We start from the raw sequence: 26895 nt of genomic DNA on the forward strand, positions 1-26895 counted from the left end.
CAAACCAGGGATTTACCGCAAATTTTGGACCTGCAACCGTTACTATTTTACGCAAAAGTCATGTTATCCTTTAATCTTCACTAGCAATGTCACCATGTTTTTTTTATATTCAATTAATAAAGCAACAGTGAATCGATACTCGTAGTACATACCTTTTATTCTGTATACTTAACGAGAAGCAACCGATTTTTACGTAATACATTAATCCTATTAATGAAATCAATGACAGTTAACTAATAATTATTCAATACATAATTCTTTTCAAATCTCAAAGACACTACAGATCTAAAAATTCTACAAAGATTTTGAAATAAATCAAAAATTTAACTTCACTAATGAAATAACATTCCTTAACGTTTTAATAAGAAAATATAATTTGTTCAATAATAATCGTTAAGTTAAATCACAGCAGTAATTGTCCCTAGTCTGGTACACATGAATAAATATGGAGCTGCATCCCTTAAGCTGCAATTCACCCAGAAACGATCTCCACGCGAAACGCCCGAGAAAATCGAGCCGACTTCCAGATGATTCACGTACCGTCCTACAATTCCGCATTGATCATTGCCAATCAACCTAGCTGTTAAGTCGGCAGCGGTGTCGAAAACAAATGGCGTCGAATGAAACCGAATTTCGCGGGAGGATAAAGATTGAAAGTTATTTCGATGTAAAGTAGAGTGAACTCCGATCCAACGAAACAGGGGTGTGTATTCGGTGTTTCGAATTCAGGCGTCCCTCGATCGACTGAACAGCCCGGTTTCCTCCGTCGATCCTCTTCAAGGACAGCTCTTCCGGTTTCGAATCCCGTTTTTCGTCGAATTTCGAAATCTTTCAGCAAACTTCTGCCATAAAATCATTAAAAATCATTTTCTTCAGTTCTATGGGCTGGATATTTTATTAATTTTCATTTTTAAATAAATATTCCGTGCATCATTATTATATCAATCATTGACTGAGGACTTGTGAATTAAAACTTTTTAGACACAATTGAATAAATGAGATTGAGAAGTAGCTTTTGATTATAAATGTTATAGAAAGTATTATACTTGTTTTATATTTTTTTATTGTATGCATTGACAGTTATAGAATTGCCAAAAGTATATTAAACACTTCCATTCTCTTTTGTTTTAATTAATCAGTAGAATCAGTGAATTAAGAGTTACTTTATTCGTTCATTATTCAGAATCTCGATAAATCACACGTCGACGTGCTCGAATAACTTTCTAACGCTCCGAGAAGTCCGTAATTGTTGAAGAACTATTTTTATAATACCAATAATACTCAAAATTGCATATAGAAAACCTCCAGTATCCGTTATCAGAAAAAATCTTCCATTTCCCTTCGTACTAGTCGAAACAAAATTGAATATATTATCTACTTACTTTCATTTCCTTACAATCTTCGTACACACTCTCCATTTCCAATAATGTTCAACACTCAGAATAATCCGTAATTATTCGGAAACTATTTTTATAACATCAAGAACACTCAAAGGTACGCGTAGAGAAATTCACGAGTGTATTATTTGTTGGTTTGCAAGGGAGAAGTAAAAGCGCGAGAGATTCGAGACCGGAAGAGCACTTTTCAATTGAATCCAATCGACCGGCGCGGTGTTCGCTTGTACAGTTGTTGCTATAAATATAGGAGGTTAGTGTTTTACACAGTAACAAGTAACCGCAACCCATTGAACGGGAATATCGAGACGGTGTCCGGCGGTGACCGGCGAGAAACGGGTCCATCCGAGCTGGGGATCGGTAGTAGCTCCGTCTGTATCATTGGCGTTCCAGTATATAACGGGTGGAACAAATGTAGCGACCTCCTCGTCGAACAATCGTGAAACGAAGTGAAAACGTGTCGAGTGATTCCGACGATTCCGCGTGGAACTCGAAGAAGTTGGCGAGGAACGTGGACATTGACAGTTAGTTCGACAATTGTGCGATGTTCCAGCCGAGTTGCCCGGCAGTGGACACTTTCGTAGAAACTTTTCTGAGTGGCACTGCGGTCGAAGGTTCAAGAAACGGACTAGCCTGCGAGTTGCGGCTGGAAGCTTGGTCCCTCGTTACGGGACCACCCTGTACATTCTGTTCCACCGAGTATACATTCGACGAAGGTATGCGTTAGCGTAAGGTTTACTAAGGTCCATTCGTAATTAGAGTATGTTAGTCCGTGTCCCGCGACGAGACGAGGCCGAAAACCGTGGCGATGGGTGCTGGAGACGTTTGGGTTTGTTCAAACTTGTTCAAACGTGGCCAAACATGTGCAAACAGGGTGTAGATCGAGGTGAATCGGTGGTTAGACTTGGTTGAACATCGATGAGCAGATTTAGGGAGGTATCGGGAAGGATCGATGGTCAAACATGCTCAAACTTCCATAAACGAGACGCTGATTTAGCAGTTTAAAGCTCGAGCTCGTGTTTGGGTGAAACAGATTGATTCTGGAATGGTTTTTAGCATTGAAGTTTGTAAGATTGGAATGATTTTATTTATTGGAGGATTGTTTTAATTAAAGCAAAGTTTCTCTTGCGTGAATCTTTTTTAGCGTCGATTATTTGTGTTGAGCTTGTAATTAGGTTTAATTATTATTTATATAACAGTTATGGGATTGCCACGCTTCTATCGAGCTTGTATTCGATTCTTCGAGCTCTAACACCTATTCACGAAGTCTCTGATATGCCTCAGCTTCGATTCCCTGAAGTTAGACCCTGTTTGCGAGAGTTTGGACGCGTTTGAACATGTTTGAGCACCGAATTTCGTTAACCAATTCCTGTTTGTCGGCGTCTAACCCTCATATTAGCAACCAAAACGTCTACATCTGTCGATACTTCAGTGTTACGATATTTTTGCATGGATTCGTTTATTTTCCACGCACAGATCAATGTAGAAGTGTCCAAAGGGTCTGTATTCAACGGGGAGAAATATGAAAATAATTTTATAAGACTTCTCTCGATGTGTTATGTTAAACTTTATATACACTAATGTAATTACGTTGCGATCTCGATGGAGGTCGAAATTGTTTAAATAAAAAAGAAGGGTAAATACCTGGTTGCTAACATAAGGATTAAGCTTGAGCTTCGTGTTAATGAGCAGACGCTCGTGAACCCGTCGGGAAACGTCGAAGGAAAACTGATCGGTGAAACTTTAATCTTTAAGCGATCGCGCGACCGCGGGGAATCGAATCAACAGCCTGCTCGTGTGTTCGAGATCGAAAAGAATATTTTATTTTACAGAGAAACAGATCGCCTATGACTGATCGTTGTCTATTTACGGTGTAAGGTGTCGTCCTTTACTCGCGGCTACTTAAAGATTAACGGAAGTTTAAACGTCGGTACCATTCCACACGCTGAGCGCACGACAGACGCACAGGTTGGCCATTCCACTTCCGGCTCAATGGTTGGAACGAATTGTAACTCCACCGATGCCTCCTGCCTCTGTCATTCTTCCCCTGACTTTCACTGTCACTCTTTCTCTTTTGGTGCAGATAAGTGCACTGACAAGAAGCTTGCGACATTTTTTGGTTCGATGCTCCTATTTTATTTTATTTTATTTTGCTTTGTTCTTTTTTATTTTATTTCATTTTATTCTATTTTATTTTTTTTTATTTTCTTCTATTTTATATATATTTTATTTTATTCTACCTTCTTTTTTTCTCTTGTTTTCCTTCTTTCCATTTTTTCCCCTTTTTCTTTTCTTCTGTTTTACTTGATCACTGTTGCAAGCGAATTGAACTCACCACTACCAGTCTCAGATACATTCGCATATATCACGAGACTATCAGAAAAACTGTCGCAAATCACTTGCCAGTGCATCTGTAATAAACGGTTCACGTAATAAACGTTGGTATTAACAATCACCAGCCAATATCAAGAACCCCATCTGTCGATTTAACATAATTCCTAACATATAGCAATTGCTTTCACCGGTAAACATATTCAAATATTTAATGAAAACACGTTTCACGATACTCGTTACTTCAACAACTAATTACTAATTAATAATCCCATTACTTTCTTCATTAAAACTGCCGAATGACACGATCGTAAACATTGAAATCATCTATGGCTCATTTATTTACATATTTATTTCCAGTTAATTTATTTCTCAAAAAGTTCACACGATCTTTTATTATCCTTCGATAAATACTACTTACACCGTTGAAGCTTGAAATTGATTAATCACCGGTTCATCTGAGAAATTCTCATAAATCATCCAGCTTAACCTTTTTATTGAAATATTATTAATATTAGCCAATCATTATTAATACAAACCGATTAATCACTCGAACCGTAACACATCTGCCCCTTTCCTCTCTTTCTTTCTCTCTCTCTTTCAATCTCTCACCCTCTCTCACCCTCTCTCACCCTCTCTCTCTCTCTCTCTCTCTCTCTCTCTCTCTCTCATGCATCTGTCGCTCCCCCGATATTCGAACTATTTTTATAGTAAATGCTTCGGTATTTGGCTAACGTTCCGAGGCTTCGTTTCAACACGATGACTTTTCCTTCGACGCGTTTTTCGGTCTGACAATGGAATGTCGAGTGCCGTGTCGGGAAAAAGACGAAGCAAGATTCAATCTAAATAAAGGAAAGAACGAAAAAAAAACGAAAGGCGAAAACGAAGAAGAAGAAGAAGAAGAAGAAGAAGAAGAAAAAAAAGAGATACAAGAGAATCCACGGAAAACGAAGAAACGGTGTCTCTTCTCGCGAGAGAAGACGAAAAGAAGATTACAAGTCTCTCCCCCATTTTATTTCGAAATATACATTTATTGAAAATAATCTCGTTCTTGCATCTGTTCACTGTTCTCACTGTTCTTATTTTTCTGATTTTCTTTTTTTATCCATTTTCTTCCATACTCATCTGTCGTCACACTTCTCTCATTTGTCTTTACAGTCGTCGTTTAGATTATACATCGTTGCTCCTGATTGTGGTCCAGGTATATATATACGGATTTTCCCTTTGTACTATGTTTGCTCGCATGCTCGTCGTATTGGGCTGGGACCGTGCTTAATCGTTCGTCGCTCGGGACTCGGGGAACCACCGACGAATAGCTATTCGTATAAATATCGAGAGACTTGTAAAAAGAAGTGGCCTAATTTAACGAATTTCCTTTGAACTTTTAACTGTGCAGTTGAAGACTTTAAAAAGCATTAAGAATCTTCTCCGTGAGAAACTAAATGAAATATTGAACTCTGTACTACTAGAAAATAAGGAAATTATATGAATAATTCAATGTTTCAATCCCAATGTTCGATTTTAGGTATGTAAACCTCCCATGACCAATGGTACTCATTTCTAAAAGGTCGAACGAAAGAAAAAACATCGTTCTACCAAATTTACCCAAATTTCCCTGTTATTCGTCGCAGGTTGTCAACCGAGTCCACGAGCATTCGAGAGAATTGAAATGTCCAAGTAACCCGACACGGTCCCATCGCTACTCGTGCTGAATCTAGGCGACGACGCTCGAGATCTCCTCTCCGGTAGGCTCCTCCCTCGCGCGCCATTTCGCGCGGCCGTCCGCCATCTTGCGCGCGCTCGGCCCCGCCCAGAGAGGAAATCTCGGCCCGCTGCGCCGCGCGAGTGGTCGCGGATTCTCGGCATACAAAAGTAATAAAAGTGTTCGCGTGGTTCGTCGGTCACACAATTGTACATTCGTGATAAATCGTGATCGATAAAAACGTTGGTCGTTCGTGCGCGCCACGTCCGGTCGGATCGACGCCTATGGTCGTCGATTAGCGAAACCGAAAAGAAAGAAAGAAATAGTAAACGAAAACGAAACAATGAAACAAAAAAAAATAGAAACAAAAAGTAAAGTAGAGGTACGCATCAGATGAACGTTTCTCATTTTATTCCTGGAGCAGCGTGGTTTCTTTCGTCACTTCGTCGGAGTTAGTCGTGTAGTCAGGCGCCTATACATATACATACTTACAACAAGCGGATCAACAAACGAAAACCACCGTGAACAGAGAATCCCGAGAGTTACCGTTCACGGACTCGTCCCGTTTATTCGTTCGCTTGCAATATACCTTGAATAGAATTATATTTATATTATATTTATATATATATATATAAGACTGATTCGAGCATCTCGTTAGATAATCGAGACGGGATTAAGCCATCGTCAGGGTGCCCGCGCCCATGCCGAAGCCTACGCCCTTGGGACCGAAATTTCTGTTGTAACAGCCGCGACAGTAGATGTCGCCGTCCGGACCGTCATTCAGGTTCGTCGAGTCTAACGAGCGATGACACTCGCCGCAGCTGAAGCAACGCTTGTGCCACACGCGGTTCTTCGAGATCATCTGCTCCGCAGCGTATACCGGGTAGCCGCAACGCGCGCAGCCGAGGCCATCCGTGCGCTTCTGGCCGACCTGGGGCTTCGCGTCGATGCTACGGACAAAGAAAATTCGTTGTTCACCATGTTCCAACCGAGGAATCTCGTTTTCTCTGTGATCTCCGTTGGCATTCTTTTTAACCCTTAGCAGTCCTATGTCCAGTCAGACTCGACATTCTGTTTTATTGCAACCTCTACCTGTTTCAACAATTTTTTCTATATTTATTTGTAGTATCACAATTGTACCATTTAAAGGTAACATTTCAGTGACTCCCAAATATTCTTGAATAAATGAATAGAGCGTCATATTAAGCTGTAATTGAACGAACTAACGTCGAACCTCAAAGTGACAAACCAAGTGCACTTCGGACCGCAAAGGGTTAATACATTCTGTGCCAAGGAAGTTTTAGTTGTATGTTGTTTACAAAGTGCACTGAGTTTTTAATTGATAGATTAACACTGGAACTACCAGGTCGAAATGGCCAATTCCTAATTTGTTCTTTTATAATTATTACAAAGGCGCAGACACTTCTTTGAAAAATGATTAAAAACAAGCCAATTGGAATCTTAATGAACTCACGCTTATAGCCTTTATGTGATCAGCAGTTCTAGTGTTAAGTTACATTCAAGCTTTACTGACTTTTAAGACATTTTCATATTATTTCTTCATGTTTTCCTTATCTCGCGTGTACTATTCTTCGACACGCATCTCGCAAAAATGTCTCCTTACAAAAATTCCATAAATGGTACTTGTGGCAACGTGTTAAGCACTTTTTACATATTAATTTAAGAACTTTGAAATGACAGGCTTGCTTGGAAAGTCTCGTCTCAGTTTGAAATGAAGTTCGGAGAAACTTCGATGATTCTATAGTTTCTATAATTTCTCATGTATATTCCCGAGTGTCCCTGTTTTCAATTGCTATTGGATTTACTTACTAGGAGGGAGCCTGATCTCCGTTCGTGGAGACGAGAGTCGGGGTGTGTCCGAATCCGAATCCTTTGGGTCCGAAGAGTTTGCTGTAGCAGGATCGGCAGTGGATTTCCTTGTCGGGCCCGTCGCAGGCTAACATCGAGTCCAATGGTCGATGGCACTCGGCACAGTTGAAGCATTTCTTGTGCCACATGGTTCCTTTGGCGAGCTGTTGCTCGGCAGCGAACACCATGCCTCCGCAACGGGGGCAGCCCTGACCAGCTGGCGCCTTGATGGAGGTCGTGTCTGGATTGTAGAATGGTCGACTGGCAGATATTTCTTCCTCCCTGGAAGATGGATCACTTTGGAACCGTTTGTCTTTCGAGTGTGTCTTATTGGCTTCGTTTAGTTTATCAACATTGTGGAACTGTTTGTGTCTTAGAGGATTCTGTCTTTATCTGTAACTTAGTTGAAGTGTTCTCTTTTTCTGTGGCTTGAATAGGGTGTTCAGTGCTGTCTAGTTAACTGCAGCTTACGGTATTCAGTTTTGTTCAGTTAGCTATAATTTAGAGTATTCAGTTCTGTTCAGTAAGCTACAGCTTAGTTAGGGTATCTAATTTTGTCTAGTTAGCTACAACTTAGTTAGGGTATTTAGTTTTCTCCAGATAGCTACAGCTTAGTTAGGGTATTCAGTCCTGTCCAGTTAGCTACAGCTTAATTAGGGTACTGTAGTTCTATCTACAACCTAGTTAGGCTGTTCAACCCATAACTACAGCCCAGTTGTGTCTACTTATCTACAGCTTATTTAGGGTACTGTATTTACATCTATACTTTCATTTCTGTTACAATCTAGTCAGAGTACTCAGTCCAAAACTGTCACTCAGTTAAAATAATCTATCTCTGATTCATGAGACGTCAGAACACTGTGTCCCAAGCTGTAGCCCAGCTAGGTCATTGATTTATAACTTCATCCTACATAGGCTATTCTTTCCTCAACCACAGCCAACAAAGAACACTATCCAAAACTATAACCTAGCACAACATCTCATCAGTTCTTTAAACTTCAAACTACTTAAGCACCCTATCTTTAGCTTTCAACACCAAGACACCCAGCTGTGCCAATAACCCAGTTGAATCAATTGAAGTCATTGGCTCCTTGCCTTGCTAGGACACTGAAAGCACCCTGTTCACCAAGATTTCTCAAGACACTCGAGTTTTCTTTTCCCAGCACTTCATTCTGGTAGCTGTATTTCACATTTCTCTGACATCGTAGCTAACTATCCTCAAGCTAAAACGCCACCCTGTCAATTGAATAATTATACGAACAGCACTGCTGCCTCAATTTTAATTCTCATTATTCCCAGTAACAAAGAACCCAACCGAAACTGACAGACATAGATATAACCATAGAAAATAAATGATCTTGGAAGAAATCAGATGCAACCAGCAAATAAGTCCTAAAAAAATTCTTTTCCGCGCCTCCCTATCTTTTAGTAAATATAATAATACAAGTTTCAAATAATAACTTTATTACAAAATAATTACTTCACTGAATTCGTACGTTACGTTATCATAAGTTTATTTACAGTCAAACCTGTTTTTGTGCGGTCCTTTTCTATGCGATTTCTCTTATGCTGTACATGAATTCCAACGGTGTTGTCTTTCAAGTGACAAAAGCGACTTTGAACCAGTTCATCACAAGAAAATGCGCGTTTTGTGAAAATTTCTCCATATTTGAGAAATTAAATTTTTCAAAATGATGCTATGCGTAATTTAATTATGTATTTTGCTTGAAAGCACTTTCTCACTATTTCGTAACATTTTTGAATATTTTTTTTTCTGCGATTTTTCTTATGCGGTCCCTATATGCCTAAAACAGGTTTGACATTTGTAGAGAATTATGGTTCGAACATTAATTTTTTTAAGCCTGCAGCTAATCAACTAAGATGTCAGAGACCTATTCGCTGTTTTGTTCGGATGTACTCACGTCAGGCCGTCAGTCTGTAAGAATCCCGATCCACATGCGAATCCGTATCCGTGCGGTCCCCATTTCTTTCCGTAGCATGTTTTACAGTAGACGTCTTTGTCGGGCCCGTCGCAGGCGATGATCGAGTCCAGGGTTTTGGTGCAGTCACGACACTTGTAGCACTTCCTGTGCCATTCGCGGCCCTTGGCCAACACCTGTTCGGCGGCGAACACCACGCCGCCGCAACGTGGACAACCCTTGCCAGGCGGGGCCTTGATCGCGGCGGTGTCGATCACGGTGGTACGAGGCGCAGCATCGCTGCATTCAAAGTTCGCCCGTTAATTTATTCCCTTTGGCATTCTGTGATCCGTTACCAGCCGAAAGCTTTGTTCTCGATATTAAGAATGAATTGGTGAAAAAGAATAGAAAGTATTACTTTCGAATTTTGTAATCGATGAGACTAGGCTGATACTGAATTTATTTGATGACCAGTTATAATTAGTGGTTTTAAGTTAAGTGATCGGTGACTGTATGAGAGTTAGGTGCAGAATTATTTGAAAAGTAATGGTTGCGAGTTTTTGATAATTAAGTTATTTGTAAGATAGTTGCTAATTTTGGATCATTATGAAATTATTTTTGGAAGATGGTAGTTATACAATTTTTAATTGTGACGGAAGTATTTGAGAAATAATAGTTGATATTAATATATTTTTAATAGTTAGGAAGGTTATGTGAAAAGTGATAGTTTAAGAATTGAAAACATCGTGCTCTGTCAGTATTGTCTATCCTTCAGTATTCAGAATTTAATTCCCACCTCTCAGTGGTGTCACTGGGAGAATTGACTAATGCTTTTGGCTGGCAGACCTATATCGAGTCGCACGGACGAGAATCTTAATCCGCTCTTCATCTTTAACATTCCAATCAGTGCGACTTCAAGAAGACACTTGTACATTCAAAAAGAAACCATGCAAACGCCAGGTGTAGGAAAAAACCATAGGATTTCTGATCAATAAATCAGCAACGAACGTTGATAGAATAAATATGCAATCTATTAACTTCTCCCAGTTTTTCAATAAAATCTCAAAGCAGTATCATACAGATTTTGATCAGAATTAAATCTTAGATCTCAGATCAACCAATTCTATTTTTCACTATAAAGAATCATCACTATCGATAACATCTTCCACATTACTTTAACACTCATTAATGTCCCAATATTTCAGAAACATACAATAATCGAATAAATTATTAATTACTAAATAAGAATTCAACAAATCCCATAATAAATATCAAATTTTATCATTTTCAATATTTCATTTAGTGCAAAGGATGAAATCAATTTTACTGACATAAAATTTCAACGAAAGATTCTAGTCTATTAATTAGGAGAAGCCCCTAAATTGCAAATTTACACGTTGATAGTTCCAGTCATGTGTAAACACGTTCTACTCGAGAACAATGGGAACATTTACAGCGTGATCAACTCGATGGTGCAGGTGTGAATCGATGCAGGTGAAGTTATTCACTGTTCATTCGAGAAAAAAAATGTAACACACTGGCCACTCGAAGATAGAGAATGTCAAGTATCAGGGAAAATAAGTCGGGTATGGTTTTCAGTGAAGTGACCAGACCGAAACGAGGCGTACTTTGACAGTCTGGCACGATCGAGTGGCTCGAAAATAGAAAACGTGGTGGTAATGGTGAGTAATAGCGCAAAGCGTTAAGGCGGCGACTCGTGTGTACCGTATGTGTGCACATATACACGCGTACTGGTCTTTGAAAACGTTCGCTCGTTCTTTCGCTCGTACGCCGCGTTTCTTCGAATTCCATTTTTACTTTGACTTCGATCGGTAGTTCGTAATTACTCGATTCTTCGGTGAACTTTCTAGAGAAAGAGTTAAGCTGCTCTGTACTATGGGATTTTGTAATATTTCTTAATATTTTTCAATGTGGAAGCCTTTCTTGAAATTAGACATTCTATAGGTGGAAATCTGAATTTTGTAATTGAAACTTTGAAACAAATTTTCCAGTGTTCTACTATTTTTAGTATAGAAATTTTTTTTAGAATAGGTAATCTATAGTTTGGAATTTTAATTTTGTAATTGAAACTTTGAAATAAATTTTCTAATGTTCTACTGTTTTTAGTATAGAAATTTTTCTGAAAACTAGACAATCTATAGTTTGGAATTTTAATTTTGTAATTGAAATTTTGAATAACCAGCAATCTTCCCTTGGTGTTCCTCTGGTTTTGATTAATTGAGAAGTTCGAAGAAACTGGGCTGTCCCAACACTTAAGCAACCAATAATCCACGACCAATTGAAAACAAAAATCAATCAGACAAACAGATCAATCTACTAATAACAAAATTCTACAGAACTCTAACGGTAACACTGCTAGTGATAACAAGTAGACTGCGGATGTTTATGCAAATCCCGATTCGTGTATATACGCATGTTTACAGAAAAAAGTAATTAACGACTGTTGAACCTCAAACTGTATAGTAGATCGTCAAACATTTCTATTGGAGTCCAACTTCTGAATTCTAGTTTTGACTCCTAACATTTTTCAGAGCTCCACATTGAACTTAAAATTCTCAAAGATTTCTTTGGACTTTTAGTCAAAATACTGAGTTCAGATTAATCCTATTCTCAGAGATTCCACTTGGCTCGCAGCAAATTGTTGAATTCAAATTAGTTCTAAAATTTTCAACGATTCTATTAGATTCTCAGCAAATTTCACTCATGTTAGTCCTAGGATTCCCAGGAATCTGGATTCTCAGCAAAACGCTGAGTCCAATTTGAACCAAGAATCCCTCCAATCTGGATCTACGTAGACTCTAACAGTTCGAGGTCTCAAAACTTGCAGAAACTCGTTCGCAAAACATCACGTGCATCCGCAGTCTAGTAACAAAACTAGGACGTTGCTAAAACGTTTGTCAGAAGTTGCAAAACGTTGATCGTCCCCGGCCAATCCGCACGACGCGTCCCGTCGTGCCTCGGGGGGTTGATCAAGCATTGAGACCGGCATATACGAATGAACACCGCGCGTACCGTAAGAAGATGACTCAATCTCTAGGACAATTAAACCCTCGTAAATCAATCGAACTCTCAACAGATACAATCACAATGTCTATCAAGAAATTCCAAAAACTCGAATTAACTCGGTAGTTTCAGTATTAACTTTCTGAACAAATTCCCAGCGTCGCTCTCAGCGACTCCCTACTTTTGATAAATGTAATCATCAACAGAATTTTTCACATTTTCTGCTCTATTTATCGCTACCAAAAGAAAATAATCGTTCACAGCAACTTTGGCGCTTTCTGGACAAATTCCCAGCGTCGCTCTCAACGACTCTACTTTTGACAGCGATAAATATATTCATCAACAGAATTTTTCATACTTTCCGTTCTATATATCGCTATAGAAAAAACAATCACTCACAGCGACGCTGGCGTTTTCTAATCAAATTCCCAGCGTTGTTCACAGCAACGTTCTCTAACTGTGAACGAAACCGAAAAGCGATCATTCCCAGAATCCTCATCACTAGCCACCAAGTAATCTCCTTATGGTACACGGAAACCACGCGCACAATATATTATTATATGGACTGGCGAAAGTGGAATAGCATAACTGTAGGGTGGAGTGGGGGGAGGGCGCGTACCCCTCGTCCTCAATATCGCACTGCAGCCCGATCCACATAACCCCAGCGTGGCCAATACCTCGCGGACCGAATTTCTTCGGATAGCAAGCTGTTAAGCAGACAAGCGCATCATATATAGTGAGAGTGTAGAAGCCGAGGCGGGATTTCTCTCGCGTGTTCCCGTCTCAGTCTCGTCTCTGAAAACCCACCCATTGGCGTAGCAGTCGCTTTGTAGGGCGCCACCACCTTGGCCGTAGCCATAACCCTTCGGTCCGAATTTCTTTCCGTAGCATACTGCGGAGAACATCGGTTAAAGGTATCTGGTATGGTTCTCACGGTCCTCGGACGTCATCGGGCCGTAACCTTTGACCAACGTGTTCCTCTTTCGAATCGTTGCTGTTTCAATGGTTCAAGACGCGTAATGGTTTGGTAATTGTTGACGAAAAATTATGACGCTTCTTTTAGTCGAGTGGTTCTGGAACCTTGGCTGATACAATGTACTAAGTTTTTGGTTTTATCGTTGTTTGAAGTTGTTTAAATGTAATTATAATGTGCACTAATTTTGTAGTTTGTGGTAGGTATTGATAATAGTAAGAATGATGTATATCAATTGTAATAAGTTAATTTGGAATTTTATTATTCGATGAAATTATATCAGTTGTAAATATTGGGAAAGAGATTCCTTTTTATGCAGTGATATATATTGATAATAAGGTAATTTGGAATCTTATTGATTGCTCAATGAAATTATTAGAATATTGTGTATTGGGAAATAAAAGCATTTATCAATAGATGCATAGATCCAACCATAGATCTCGATCGATACATTTCTAGATTATTCTACTGGAGTCTAGAATATTCGACCAAATTGTTACTAAAATTAATCACCAATCAAATCCATCAGACAATATTATCACATAATAGTGGTAATAAAATTGAAATAAATCCCAAGTTGATCATAAACTAAGCTCTAACCTAAATAAGTCCACAGTTCCAGAATCCTCAGTAAATTTGTCAAATAATGAAATTTAACAACACGTTTAACGATTTCGTTTGCGATCAATTTGAAGGAGGCCGTTGATCGGAACACGCTGGACACGTTACGGCCAATCACGTGGAATCGTTTCGTTCCCTCACCTTTGCAGTAGATGTCCTTGTCAGGACCTTCGCAGCAGTTGACGGAATCTAATCTCTTGGTACACTTGGCACACTTAAAGCATTCCCTGTGCCATTGCTACGTGGGAGACAAAGGGACAACTGTTAGTCACGAAAGTACTCCGGGATGGTTCGACCTGTCTCGCGTTCCATTACTCACCGGTTATTCCCGATCAATCTTTCTCAATTTTTACCAATTATCCCCGTGAATCTTTAACCTCTTTTCACCTCTGACAGGTAGACTGCGCATTTTACGCGTTCCGAACATTCTCGATCCTCTAATATCCATCGAGAGACATTGAAAGGATCGAAAGAAATTTTGAACACTTGAAATAAATTGGAAGAAATTGAACAAAAATACAAAGAAGTTCGAAGAAATTTTAAAAAAATTGAAAGAAATCCAAAGAAATTGAAAGAAATGTTTACAAATAGGAATAAATTTCAATTAAAAGGAATTAAAAGCAATTGAAAGAAAAAAGAAATCATTTCAACCCTCACAGCGAAACATACGAGATCGAGATAAAAAAACGAGAGAAGTGAAATTAATTTACGAATCGAAGTGAAAGACCATTCGAAAAATTCATCCCGGCGAGACGTTACGGGGGCACACAGGGGTCAAGAAACGTCACCGAGAACCAGGGGTCGAGGGAAACTGTACATCCGTGTAAACGTGCGCGGTCGGCTGAGGAGACCACAGTGCTCTGCTTCCTCGAAAAAAGAGAAAAATGGGAGGAAGAAGCAGAAGAAGAAAAACGGCACAGCAAAGTAAAAAAAAAAGGGTTCACCGCCGACGTCAGACGCGCTGGGAGCCAATGGTAACAGACGCGGCGTTCGGTTTGGCGGTCGGGTCAAACGAAAACGGACGGGACAAGTGAGTACACAGCTAACCGGGTTCCTGTGTAACGATCTACGGAACACTTTGCGCCAGTCTGGTGTAAAAAAAAGTCAAAAAGAACACTAAACCACGAAAAAAGGGGTTGTCTGGGTTTGTCATAGGTCGCAGAGAGAAAGAGTCGATTAACGCTAGGCTCACGGAACCCGTTAATTAAATATTGAATTTTTTAAACATTATTTAGTAATAGTTCAAGTCGATCTTGATTCAATTATGCTAATACGGAATACTCTGGTTTTTAAGCTACAATTCTCGCGATTTCTGTAAACGAACACTTAGTTCTCTAGGAACAATAGAATAAAGTATAGAATCAATGTCCGTAAATCTAGTGTTAATCCTGGGGGGACCGAGACAATAACCAAAAGAAAGAAAAAAAGACAGAAATAGAGAGAGAGACAGAGAGAGAATAATGTGGCAACGAATATTTTCGGGGTGGTTTCTGGTGTAAGGGGTTGGTCAGAGGTTCCAGTGCACGCGGACGATTCACATTCACGTTTGGATTTCGATGAAATACCTCGACAATATATCTCGCGATCAGGACCATCGCAATGAAGCGTCGAGTCCAGAGTCCGTTGACAGACTTTGCACTTGTAGCATTGCTTATGGTAAGCCTAATCACAAGAAGCAGGAATAACCATGATGCGCCCGGAGACAGGCGAGAGTATTCACGACCGATCGGTTCTGATGGGCGGGTTCTTGGCGCCGTGGACGTTCTGTTTTTTTAATGGAGCTGTTGCTGTTGCGACATGGGGGTTGTAATATTGATCGATAATCATCGGAGTGATAGATTGATAATGGAGTGGTAAGGAATCAATGGTCTGGTAGTGATAAGTATGTACTTTGCGGATGATTCGTCGATGATACATCAATAATAGATTAATTATAAGTCAATAGTAAATCATCTTTATAGAAAGGAACTATCGAGATATTGAAAACCTTCGGAGTGCAAAGGGTTAGCTTATGTTCTCCCATGACTTAGTTCCAAAGAACGGAAAATTTTCGACTGTACAGGATTAAATCTAACTCATTCATTACTTAAAAAGTAATTAAAAAATTGGGTATCAGTAATACCTAAAATCAAATATAAACCAAATGAAATCTCAATAAATCCACGCGTTCAGCATTCATAAAGAGATTTTAAGACAGCTGAAATGCTCGGTAGTTCTAACGTTCAGAAAGTGTTCTAGCCGCGAAAGATCGAGGAATCAAGCTATCGAAAATGTTCACAGTGCAGAAAGAGTCGATTTCGAAACGGGTTAAAGTCCCAAGCGAAGACCAGTCACCTTCTGAAAGAATCCCAGAAGGCCCGTCGCAAGATTGGCAGTAGCCTAGAAAAGGCAATTAGCCTGCATATCGGTTTAATCCGCCGGCCAACCGTTCCAAGTTATTTTCCAACGCGACGAGAGTGGACCAGTTGGTCGGCTGCCAGCCGTTCGTTCGGGCGACAGGAAAAGCACTTGGGCAGGCACCAACGGCAACAAGCACGCCGGGCCGACTCATCTTCGCCGGCCGTTCTTTTTTTCCCTCATTGTTATGAAATTACACGCGGGTTTTCGTCACACGAACGCCGGGATTACGGACCAGCGCGGCGCAACGCGGCGTCACGGGCCTGGCACCGTGTCAGCCGGTCGCCCGGCGGCAATTTTAGACGGCGGAACGCGAGGCCGACGGTTATCTCGGATAATTCTCCGGAATCAGTCCGGTTACGAATTTTAACAACTGCAGGCTACTGATTCGTTTAACCCATTTCGAAATTTTAAGATTTTTCATGGGAGAAATTATGTTACATTTGAGATCTGAATCGGAAAAAGTTTGGCGCCATTTTTGTTTGTCGCATTCTGTTGGGAATTGGGAATTGTGGTTAAGAATTTTAACTGCAGGCTACGGATTCGCTTAACCCATTTCAAAATTTTAAGATTTTTCATGGGAGAATATTAGATTTGAGATCTGAATCGGAAAAAGTTTGGTGCCATTCTTGTTTGTCGCATTCTGTTGGGAATTGGGAATTGTGGTTAAGAATTTTAACTGCAGGCTACGGATTCGCTTAACCCATTTCAAAATTTTAAGATTTTTCATGGGAGAATATTAGATTTGAGATCTGAATCGGAAAGAGTTTGGTGCCATTCTTGTTTGTTGCATTCTATTGAGAGTTGGGAATTTTGGGTGATAGACATGTTTGATTTTCTTGGGAGGAAAACTGTTTTTTGGAATTCTAGTTTTTAATTTGTAATTGAAGAAAGGAGAATATTTGATTTGAATTGAGAAGAATTTGGTAGTATTGTGTTTGTTGTATTTTGGAAAATTTTGGAATAGAGATGTTGTGTTTTATAAAAGTTGTTTTATTTTATTTTGTACTAGGAAAATCATAAACATAGTTAATTATTTTAGAAAAGGGAAATATTGAAGGATTAGTTGATTTTAATGGTGTATTTTGAGATGGCACCATTGACCCTTTGCGACGAAATGTTTGCAGCTTGCGAACACCTGATTTATCTATTATTCCTCGAATTTGCATAATTTGGAAGTGAATCATAGGATAAGGATGTTACTAATGTTACTAAGAACTGATGTTACTTAATACGGATACATTCGTTATGAAAGGGTTAAAAGTGGCTGAGCGAAATGGTTTCCCGTTAATCCGATATTAAAACGTTCTCGAAAGTTACGTGGAACAGCGACAATAGAGTCTCGTAATTCAGTTAGAGCTATTATTGAAATAGAATGTAATGGAATCGTTGATCCGCCGAGTATATGATGGAGAGTTCATAAACCTTTGTGACTTCTTAATCGAGCTATTTTATCGTTGAACGTGTACAAAAAAAAAAACAGAGAAATGGAGGAACAAAATTGGGAAAAGATATTTCAATTTGAAGATTTGGAGATTAGAAGAATTGGAGATTTGAAGATTTGAAGATTTGATGATTTGGTAATTTGATGACTTTGAAATCTAGATATTTAGAGATTTGAAGACTAGGAAATTTAGATATTTGGAAATTTGAAGATTTGGAAATTTGGAGACTTGGAGATTTGATGATTTTAAAATTTAGATATTTAGAAATTTGAAGATTAGGAAATTTAGATATTTGGAGATTTGAAGATCTGGAAACTTGAAAATTTGATAACCTCAATATTCGATACTTAAAATAATGTTTAAATGTGCAAATTTAAAAACTAAAATCCCCGAATCTTCAAAGCAGTAAGACTTAAAAAGTCCTCCGCCAAAGAATCTCAAAAGCCAAAACTTGAATGCACGAGATCAAAGGATATCCGAGCATTCGAAAGTAAACCGAATGCTCGACAGCGCACAATTCACATGATTAATGACTGTTGAATGTTGTTTACAACCCCCACCCCGGTGTTCCGCGATAGCGGATCAAGTTTCCGGGCGAAAATAAGATCACCATCCGTCCAGGAATAGCTGGCTCGCCCCGGCTCATGATATAACACGGAATTGTTCTCGATCTCGGGATTTATTTTAAGTCCATCGTCCACGGCACCAAGGCAGACACTGGGTCCCGTTTTGGGGGAGGAAACTCACCCTTCCTCGGGCCAACATCTGCTCCGCGGCGTAGACGTATCCTCCGCATCGTGGGCAACCCTCTCCTTCCGGTGCCTTCGCGATGGCGCGTGGCTCCAATATGGCGTTCGATCCTCGCGAGAGCTCCCTAAAAATGTCCTTGTTATAATTTCACGTTTCCTAACTTCCTCGCGCATGGTTCTCGACTCCAACGCCTCGTTCGACGATCGAACGATCCCTCGACACGCTCCTTTCTCTGGATTTCAAAATGGTAACAGTCCCTCGGATGTCCGTTGCAACCGATTTTAATAAAACCGTCGATTATTTCAAGACTTGCTCGTTCGGAAGAAGTTTGTCCTTTGAGATACACGTCGCTGACAAATGTTTTGAACTAAATTTCACGAAAAACTGTTCCTACTTTGCTCTAATATTCAGTTTCATTAAAATCGGCTGCTACGGTCGTCTGACGAATTATTGAAAATTTAAGGTAATTTTTAAACTAGTCCTCCTCGAGCCAATTCTCGATGCAATCTTAAAACTTCGAACTTAGAAGTGGAGGAATTCTGCAGCAATGGAGGACGTAGAGTTTTGAGATTGATTTTTCCAAGCATCGAACGGGTTTCTTGAGTTTAGTTCTGTTTGAGATCATATGATTTGATTGAGAAATGTCCTTTGTGGGAGTTTTGTTGTGAGAATTGTAAGGCAATTGAACTTTTGTGATGAGTTATATAGGAACGGATTATTTGTTTGTAATAGATAAAGGTTTATTTTTATGTTTTATAAGTTCTGTTGCAATTGAACGTTGTATTTTCTAGTTTTATTTAACTGTTCGTAGACTCGTGTTTTAAATAGAGATTGTTTAAACACTGTATCGATGCCTGGAATTTTTGAGAAGTTCAACGTTTCTGAACATGTTTGCTACTCTTGTCGATAGGATCCAGATTTCTCGAATCACTCTAGGTCCCGTGTTTACAGCAATTAGTTTTTTTAACGGTTTAACCTTGCGCATTTTGAATTTGAAAGAGGTTTATTCTCGAAATAGCTGCGAACGCGTTTGGTTGTCTTTAAATAACACGCACGAATCGTCTCTTGTTTGTGACAATTGTCACTGCAACGGTAACATTCCAAATATTTTATAAACTTTATTATCTTCAAACTTAAGCGAGATAAATTTCGTCTGGATGTCAAATAAATCGTGACGTTCCTGCGTGCCATTTAACGATCCATCGAATCGTCTGAGAGAAATGAGTGAATGCGTGGTCATTCGATAAAGAGGCGTTGGATACTGAGAACAAGCGAATAGTAAAAAGAAGCGTCACTGCAAAAAAGGGAAAGGACGTCGAACGGTGAACGTGGTGTGCGTGACTTTGGATTCGTTTCACCGTGCTCAAAATACAATTTTTATAACGATCTTCATTTTGGAATCTTGTTAACACATTGCTGTTACGAAACGGGATTTCTCCAATTCTCGGTTTAGCTTTGACAAATGAACATATCTAAGGAATAAACATCTTGAGAAATATAGTATAATTGAGAAATGTTCTTTGGAATTAAGTGTTCAACAAAGATAATGATGTTTAACTTTGAACAAGTCTTAAGTAACTTGATATTTCATTCAAAAGAAACAGATAGTTACTAAATTCAATTTGATTAACTCAATTACTAAATTGACTTTATTATCAAAAAAGTATTTAGCCTGCAATGTGTTAAAAATATTCAACATTGAGTATCCCGCAATCCAAACTGACCGACTCCATGAAACAATGTACAGGACACAAAACTGGACAGTGTTATATACATCGTTGTCTGAACCATACAAATATAGTTTGAACTATACAAGGGAATATTATACAGTGAATTAGTCGAAGTGTAGTTCTGGCATAGTAAAATGTTAAGTAATCAGTGCACTAATGGATAACCTATTGTCCCATCTAACTTTTAACTTCTGAAGTGTCGTGTATACAATGTATACATTTATTATTATATTAAATATTATAATTAAAGAAAACAGTTCTAATTATTTTAATAAAAAATATTTCAAAAAACAATTAGTTGTGCAACCATTTTGAAACTGTTGTTAAAGTGTAGCTCAGTCTATAAGAGAACACACTCTGTCATTAATTTAAAAGATCTTAAGTGCTGCGATTATAGAGTAAAAAAATATATAATAAAATATAATAAATATATAAATATATACATATAATAATCAGAATTTTCGAAAGAAATTTCATAGGGAGAAAACGATCGGAAGATTCCGAGAGGCAACGCGTATTTGCGGGAAGCCCAGCGGCCGCCATCTTGTCGGCACCGCGGTCGGGAGACGCTAAGAGTGGAATCGGTCAGCCCGGTTTCCCTCGCGGCCCGTCACGTTCCCATCGTTCGCGGCTCGACCAGAGAAAAGGTGAAACAACCACCGCAAACAACACCAACAAAAAAGAAATACAAGAAAAAAAACACGGTTACCAGAAAATCGGTCACAGAAATAACAAATCGCTTGTTAAGGTTGTGTGTTAGGCACGTGTGGTTAGTGATCGGTTAGTATCCCGTTTCCCCTTTGCAACCACGCAGGTGGCTTCCGCCGAGCCCCGAGAGGAGAGCCAAGAAGCGGATCGTGTGTAACAATAAATAAACAAATAAATCAATAAATCAATAAATCAATAAACAAATAACAAAAGTACGTTTTACTCAGAGAAAAAGAAAAAGTGAGGACAGAGATAAAAATAAGTGGGGAACGGGTGAATCAGGGGCGGGGGTGAAATGCTGGGGGATGAGAGATCGAGAGAGAAAGAGAGAGACAGACAGAGAAAGTGAAAAGAAAGTCAATTTAAATTAGAAAAGGGCTGGGGGCAAAGAATCGCAGTCATAACTTCGGGGAGGAATAGTTCAGTGCCGCTCGATGATCATTTGTGTTTCCTTCGATGAAACGAGAGACGTTCTCTTAGAATTCATTTTGATGGAGTTTCGGAAAAACATTGTTGTTTTAATAGAATTAATCGTGATAGAATTTTGAAAAGAAATTGTTGCTTTTGTAATGAATCTCGATAAAATTTTGAAAAGAAATTGTTTTCTAGAATTAATTGTCAGAATTTCGAAACAAAATCGTTGATGCTCTGCAGTTAATCTCAATGAAATATTACAAGATAGTAATCAAAATCCAATGAACTTGTACATTATCATTAAGGACAATCTCCAACAAAAATTCTTTTTCTTCTAGCTCGCTCTCGACATCTCTAGAAAAAGAAAATTGTTTTAATATAAGCCAGACAATCGGATCATTTCCTCTATAACAATAAAGAAATACAAACACTCCAACATAAATAACAAAAACTGAAAAAAAATTTGTAAATCTTCCTTCTGTGAGTGAGAAACATAATTTACTCTTTAACAAATATGTGCTGGATTCTTATTTCTTACGTCTACCCTTAAATCTTTTTTGAAAATACGATTTCCAGCTTCAAAGTCTTCGAACTTACGTTAGACACACTTATTATCCAAATCGGTCAATTCTACTTTACGAATTTTCTAAATATTTCATCTATTTCTACATTTCCTGTATTCAAAATAAACTTTCCTTACTATTTCATTATTAAACAAATTCTTTTAACCACGCAATAATCACAACAATAATAAATATAACACTACAAGAATATACTATTTTATGCACTTCGCATATTAAACAAAAGCTACACGTAACAATAAAATAAAAAAATACGTCCCATTGCGTCTATTCGATTTCCCATTAAAAATTGTTCAAAATCAATGATACGTGTCACTGCTTCATTTTCTCTAGTTCCCCCAACAAATCAACCGATTCAGCCAATAAGTCATCTCTCCGAAAGCTATTGAATAAAAAAATACAAGAAAAAAGAACAGAAATACAGAAAACCGAACAGAAAATATAGAAAATCGTTCGATCGTTCGAGATCCGCGAAACAAATCGGAATCACCCTCGACCATCGAGAGGCGCTGTCAACAATAATCGAGGAGCCAGCTCGAAGCTCGTCTACGTATTTATCTCTACGGGCGAAATATCCGGCGTGTGGTGTGGTGTGACAAGCGTGTGCGTCTATAGAAAGCACCCATCGAGTTAACGTTGTTAGCAAGGTTACGGGGTTACGTGTGTTCGTTTCCCTCTATTTTTTTCGTGTTTCCTTCTAGTCTTCGAAAAAAACAAAAAAGAAATACATGGTATATAACGAGAGGCCGTGCAGGTGTGCGGATCGATGAATTTCGTAGAGATATAGATATAGACAGAGACAGAAAAATAGAGACAGAAAAAGAGAGACAGAGAGAGAGAGAGAGAGAGAGAGAGAGAGATAGAGAGACAGAGAGAGAAAGAGAAAGACAGAGCAAGAGAGAAAAAAATAGAGATAACACGAGAGTGACAGCTGATAAAAAATAATTCCCAAAGAAAATTAGAGAAATCAAATCAAAATAAAATAACATAAAAGAAGCTTGTTTCTTTCGTTCATTGTTCGCGCGGAGTTTGTGTGTGGCAGAAGAGAAAGGCAAGTGAGTAAGAGAGAAGTAGAGAGATAGAGAGAGAGAGAGAGAGAGAGAGAGAGAGAGAAATAGAGATAGAAGTAGAGAGAGAGAGAGAGAGAGAGAGTGTGTGAGAGAGGTGGAATCTGACTCGGTGCTCACCATTTTTCTTTTCGTTACTCGGTATTTCCCTTTATCACGAGGTTGCGCACAGGCTCGTGATAAAGCGACAACATATATTGTTCAATGGGCCTCCGGTTGGCTCGCACTCGGCGGGGCTGGCGGGGGTGGTAGTAGGGTGTTTTTGACAGTTTTTTTGGTTTTTTCTTTTTCTGTTTGTTCGCTCGTATACGTTCGTTCGTTTCTTTCTGGCAAAAAAAAACTTGGGGGTGGTGGGTTGGGGGGGGGGGGGTTTGGTAGTGAAGGTGAGGACGAGGGGTGAGACAGAGAGAGAAAGAGAGAGAGAGAGAGAGACAGAGAGAGTGTGAGGGAGGGTGAGGCTGGTTTGAAACGTTAACCCTTGATCGATGAATGCGGACGTTTCTCGTGATGGCGAGGTGGACTCGTTTCGCTGCCGTTTGCAGGCTGGGGGCTTTTCGGGGGTGGCTTTCGTGCTATCGACGAATGATCGAGTTCTGCCTTGGGAATTTTATCTTTTTAAATGATTCTTTTGTTATGCTCGTTTGTTGGGTAGTCGAAACTGAATACGATATGAGAATATTGTATGAATATTTTGTGCTTTTGTAATTTAAAGGGAAACTATTTTTCGTCATAAATCGTAAGGTTGTTCGGTACTTTTGTCATTGTAATCGAACTGCGGAATTAGCAATAGAAGAATAATATTTGATTCGAGTTGAAAGGAATTTAGCGATATCTGGATTTGTTGAATCGCGTTCTTCTACTGTCTAGAATACTTTTGAATTTGACAGTAGTATAAGAGAGTTACTATTAAAATATGTACTCATATGTTTCCAATAAGAACCCAACAAGATTCCAATATTCCGAAAAACACTCTGAATCCACAATTCCCGCGTTTCTCCTTTGAAAAATGGCGGTACGCGGTATATCATCTATAATTCGTGAATATACTTAATTATCCATATTTCCACGACAAATCGCATCAAACGCGAATCTTCCTGAAATGAAAAGCGAATTACGAAGGTCAACGGATCATTCGTCGGTAGATTGAACGTTTCGAAGAGAAACAAGGGCGGAAGAGGACCTCCGAGACTCCACCTCGCCATTTTGTGCTCGACACAGGGCCTGGCGTCCATTTTGTTCTTTCTCGTTGTCCATGGTGTCTGGTCGACGCCAGGCCGCGGCGGGACGTTCGTTTTAGCGCACGTTCCCATCTTTTTTTTTCGTTTAATAGCTACAAGTATCGCTAAGTAGGTGTCGTTTGCATGTGCAGTGGGTCAAAAATGTTTCCGACATCCCGAACCCGTGCAGACCGAACAGAAATCCGAGTTTCCAATGAAAGTACACGCATCATCCGTGCCGCGAGCACAGAACGATCCGACAAACGATTCGGATGGCAGAGAACATTTTTGTCCGACCGTCCATCCAACGTGGAAGATAAAAAAAAACAAAAATAGACAAAAAGAAAAGCAAACGGAAAAGTTGAACAGATACGATGTGAAAACGGTAGTACGTCAATGAGGAACACCAGATTCTTCTGTTTTTTGTGTTTTTTTTTTCAAATTCCCTTTTTTTCGTCTTTTAATGGCACTTATTACAGATGGTACAAATGATTCTATAAACTAGAGCGTAAATCGTAAGTAGATCGCATAAGAAGAAACTTGAGAAACGAGATTGAACAACCATTATAATAACAACAACGTAATTGCGTGTCGGTTTCTCATATATATATATACATATATATATAGATGCGTTACACATATATATATATACGTGTGTGTTCTGTTGCGTGTGCGTCACCCGCGGTAGGCAACCTTTCTTTTTTCCAACGGCCGTCCGGCACACGGGGCAACGGAAAAGAGAAGAGCGTTTAACCAAAAGAAACAGAAACAAAGAAACAGTAGACTAGTGGTAAACAGATAGAGAAAGAAAGAAAAAGAAACGACAACAGAAAAAAGATACAAGAAACGGGGGAAACAGAGAGAAATAAAACGGAAGAAACCAGGACAATTTCTTTGGTCAACGGGTCAGAGGTGTTGAGTGGCAAAGTGGGGGCGGTGGTGGGGGGCAAGGGTGCGCGAGTTAAACGTGACAACAAAGTGGACAGTCGAAACTAGATTAAAAACACAGTTAATTAAACATTATTTATAACGGTCGGTAGTCGTCGTCGTGTGTATATATATGTACATATACACGGATATAGATATATATATATATATATATATATTTTATATATATAAATATATATGTATATATATGCTGTGTCACCATCATCGTTCACGATCGCTGTCGGCGCCGATGGACGACGTCACGGGGACAAGAGTCACAGACAGCGTGAATGGCGGGACAATTCAAACGGGGGGAAAGATACTGACAGAGAAAACAAAGGTGGAAGAGGTGTTGTGCTGCGAGTTTCAACGGGTTTCGTAAGATCTCCGAAATGTACAAACGATCGGGAACGTCGGGTTGTGGCTGTTGGCAGGCTGGGGAACGGGGAAATTGGGCGTGGAAAACCGCCCGCGGTATTCGCAGAAGATGACGCTAGGTGTTCACGGCACGCGGGCGCAGGCTGCGTGTCCTTCAGGCTGGGCCGCTTCCTCCAGGCACTTCCGGTTACCGTTCGAATCGTGGAACCAGAGAAGAAGAGGATTCGTGCAGTCGGACGCCGGTTGTTCGTTGCTCGTTGGATCGATCGTTGTTGTTTCAATTGGATTCTCATTGTCCAAACACCAGCGAACGGTTTCGGTTTTCGGGGTTAAACAAAATCGGGATGGACAGACAGAGAGAAAGAGAGAGACAGACAGAGAGAAGAGAGGTGTATATATAAAAAGAAACAGACAGACAGACAGAGAAGTAGAGAGAGTAGAGACAGAGAATGTGAGAGAGAGAGTGAGAGAGAGAGCGAGAGAGACACAGGTGTGCAAACGACGACTTGGAGAGAATTTTCTTTTCCTTGAACATTTTTTTTTCCATTGTGCTTTTTCCTTCGGTTTTCTTTTCCTAGATCTCGGGATCAAAGGGGGCTGGGTCTTCTCTTACTGGGTCGTGAGGGGGTGGGGTCGGGGGTGGTTTGGGGTGGGAGGTCGGACGACGGCAGGTGGCACTCACTCGCTACTCTTCAAGTGTTCGCCCTGATCCATGGACAGGCAACCAGCGCCTCCACCGAAGCCGTATCCCTTCGGGCCGAACTTGCGACCGTGGCAGACTTTGCAAAATAGCTCGCCCTCGTGCTCGGTGCAGTTTGTCGAGTCGAGCAATTTGCCGCAGAGACCTGGAACAGAGAACACGTCGTTTGGCTGGTGAGCCCTAGCCCTGGGTCGCGATGGCTGGCTTAGAATCTATCTGGCGTTGAAGAAGTGAGTCGTCGAGAATTGAGCTTTGAGGGTTGTGGATGCTGTTTGAGGCTTTGCAGCTGTTGGGACTCGAGAAGGATTGAAGGTTCTTCAGGTTTAGATCGGGGTTTAGAGGTTCAAGGTTGAACTCTGTAGCTTTGAGGACTTGGTCTTTGAGGTTGAGTTCTGAAGTTTTGAGGATTTAGCCTTTAAAGTTGAGTTCTGAAGCTTTAGAGACTTTGTCTTTAAGGGTGAAGCTTTGAAGACTGGAGTTTTATGGGACTCTAAGTCTTCGAAAACTCAGCCTTTAAGGTTGAAGCTTTGAGGACTAGAGTTTTATGGGACTCTAGGTCTTCAAAGACTCAGCCATTAAGATTGAAGCGTGGATGACTAAAATTCTATGAAATTCATTATAATTAATTTAATTATTTAATTAAAATTTTAAAAGACTCAGCTTTTAAAATTTAAAGCTTTGAAGACTCAAGTTTTTTACGCCATGGATAGATTCTCTACCATAGATCTAGACTAATTTCATATACACT

At 39.7% G+C, this 26895-nt stretch overlaps 1 protein-coding gene across 4 annotated transcripts in view; it reads right to left on the minus strand.

Annotated features, from left to right (window-relative positions):
- Positions 1 to 4717: 4717 nt before the first annotated feature.
- The window catches only part of LOC116426396 (muscle LIM protein Mlp84B), a 30345-nt gene continuing 8167 nt past the window's right edge, over positions 4718 to 26895 (minus strand). Inside the window, exons 3-9 of one of the 4 annotated variants that reach the window (XM_076365010.1) lie at positions 26130 to 26292; positions 18423 to 18549; positions 13975 to 14071; positions 13047 to 13131; positions 9219 to 9515; positions 7258 to 7578; positions 4718 to 6377 (exon numbers count right to left, since the gene is read on the minus strand). In XM_076365010.1, the coding sequence (XP_076221125.1) occupies positions 6101 to 6377; positions 7258 to 7578; positions 9219 to 9515; positions 13047 to 13131; positions 13975 to 14071; positions 18423 to 18549; positions 26130 to 26292 (1367 nt within the window). In that variant the 3' untranslated portion in view covers positions 4718 to 6100. Of the gene's footprint in view, positions 6378 to 7257; positions 7579 to 9218; positions 9516 to 12858; positions 12947 to 13046; positions 13132 to 13974; positions 14072 to 14190; positions 14319 to 15398; positions 15496 to 18422; positions 18550 to 26129; positions 26293 to 26895 lie in introns of those variants that run through there. The other 3 variants (XM_076365009.1, XM_076365012.1, XM_076365011.1) reach the window with 3 other exon arrangements.

The sequence above is a fragment of the Nomia melanderi genome, chromosome 2 (assembly GCF_051020985.1).
Source record: "Nomia melanderi isolate GNS246 chromosome 2, iyNomMela1, whole genome shotgun sequence".
Classification (NCBI taxonomy): Eukaryota; Metazoa; Arthropoda; class Insecta; order Hymenoptera; family Halictidae; genus Nomia; species Nomia melanderi.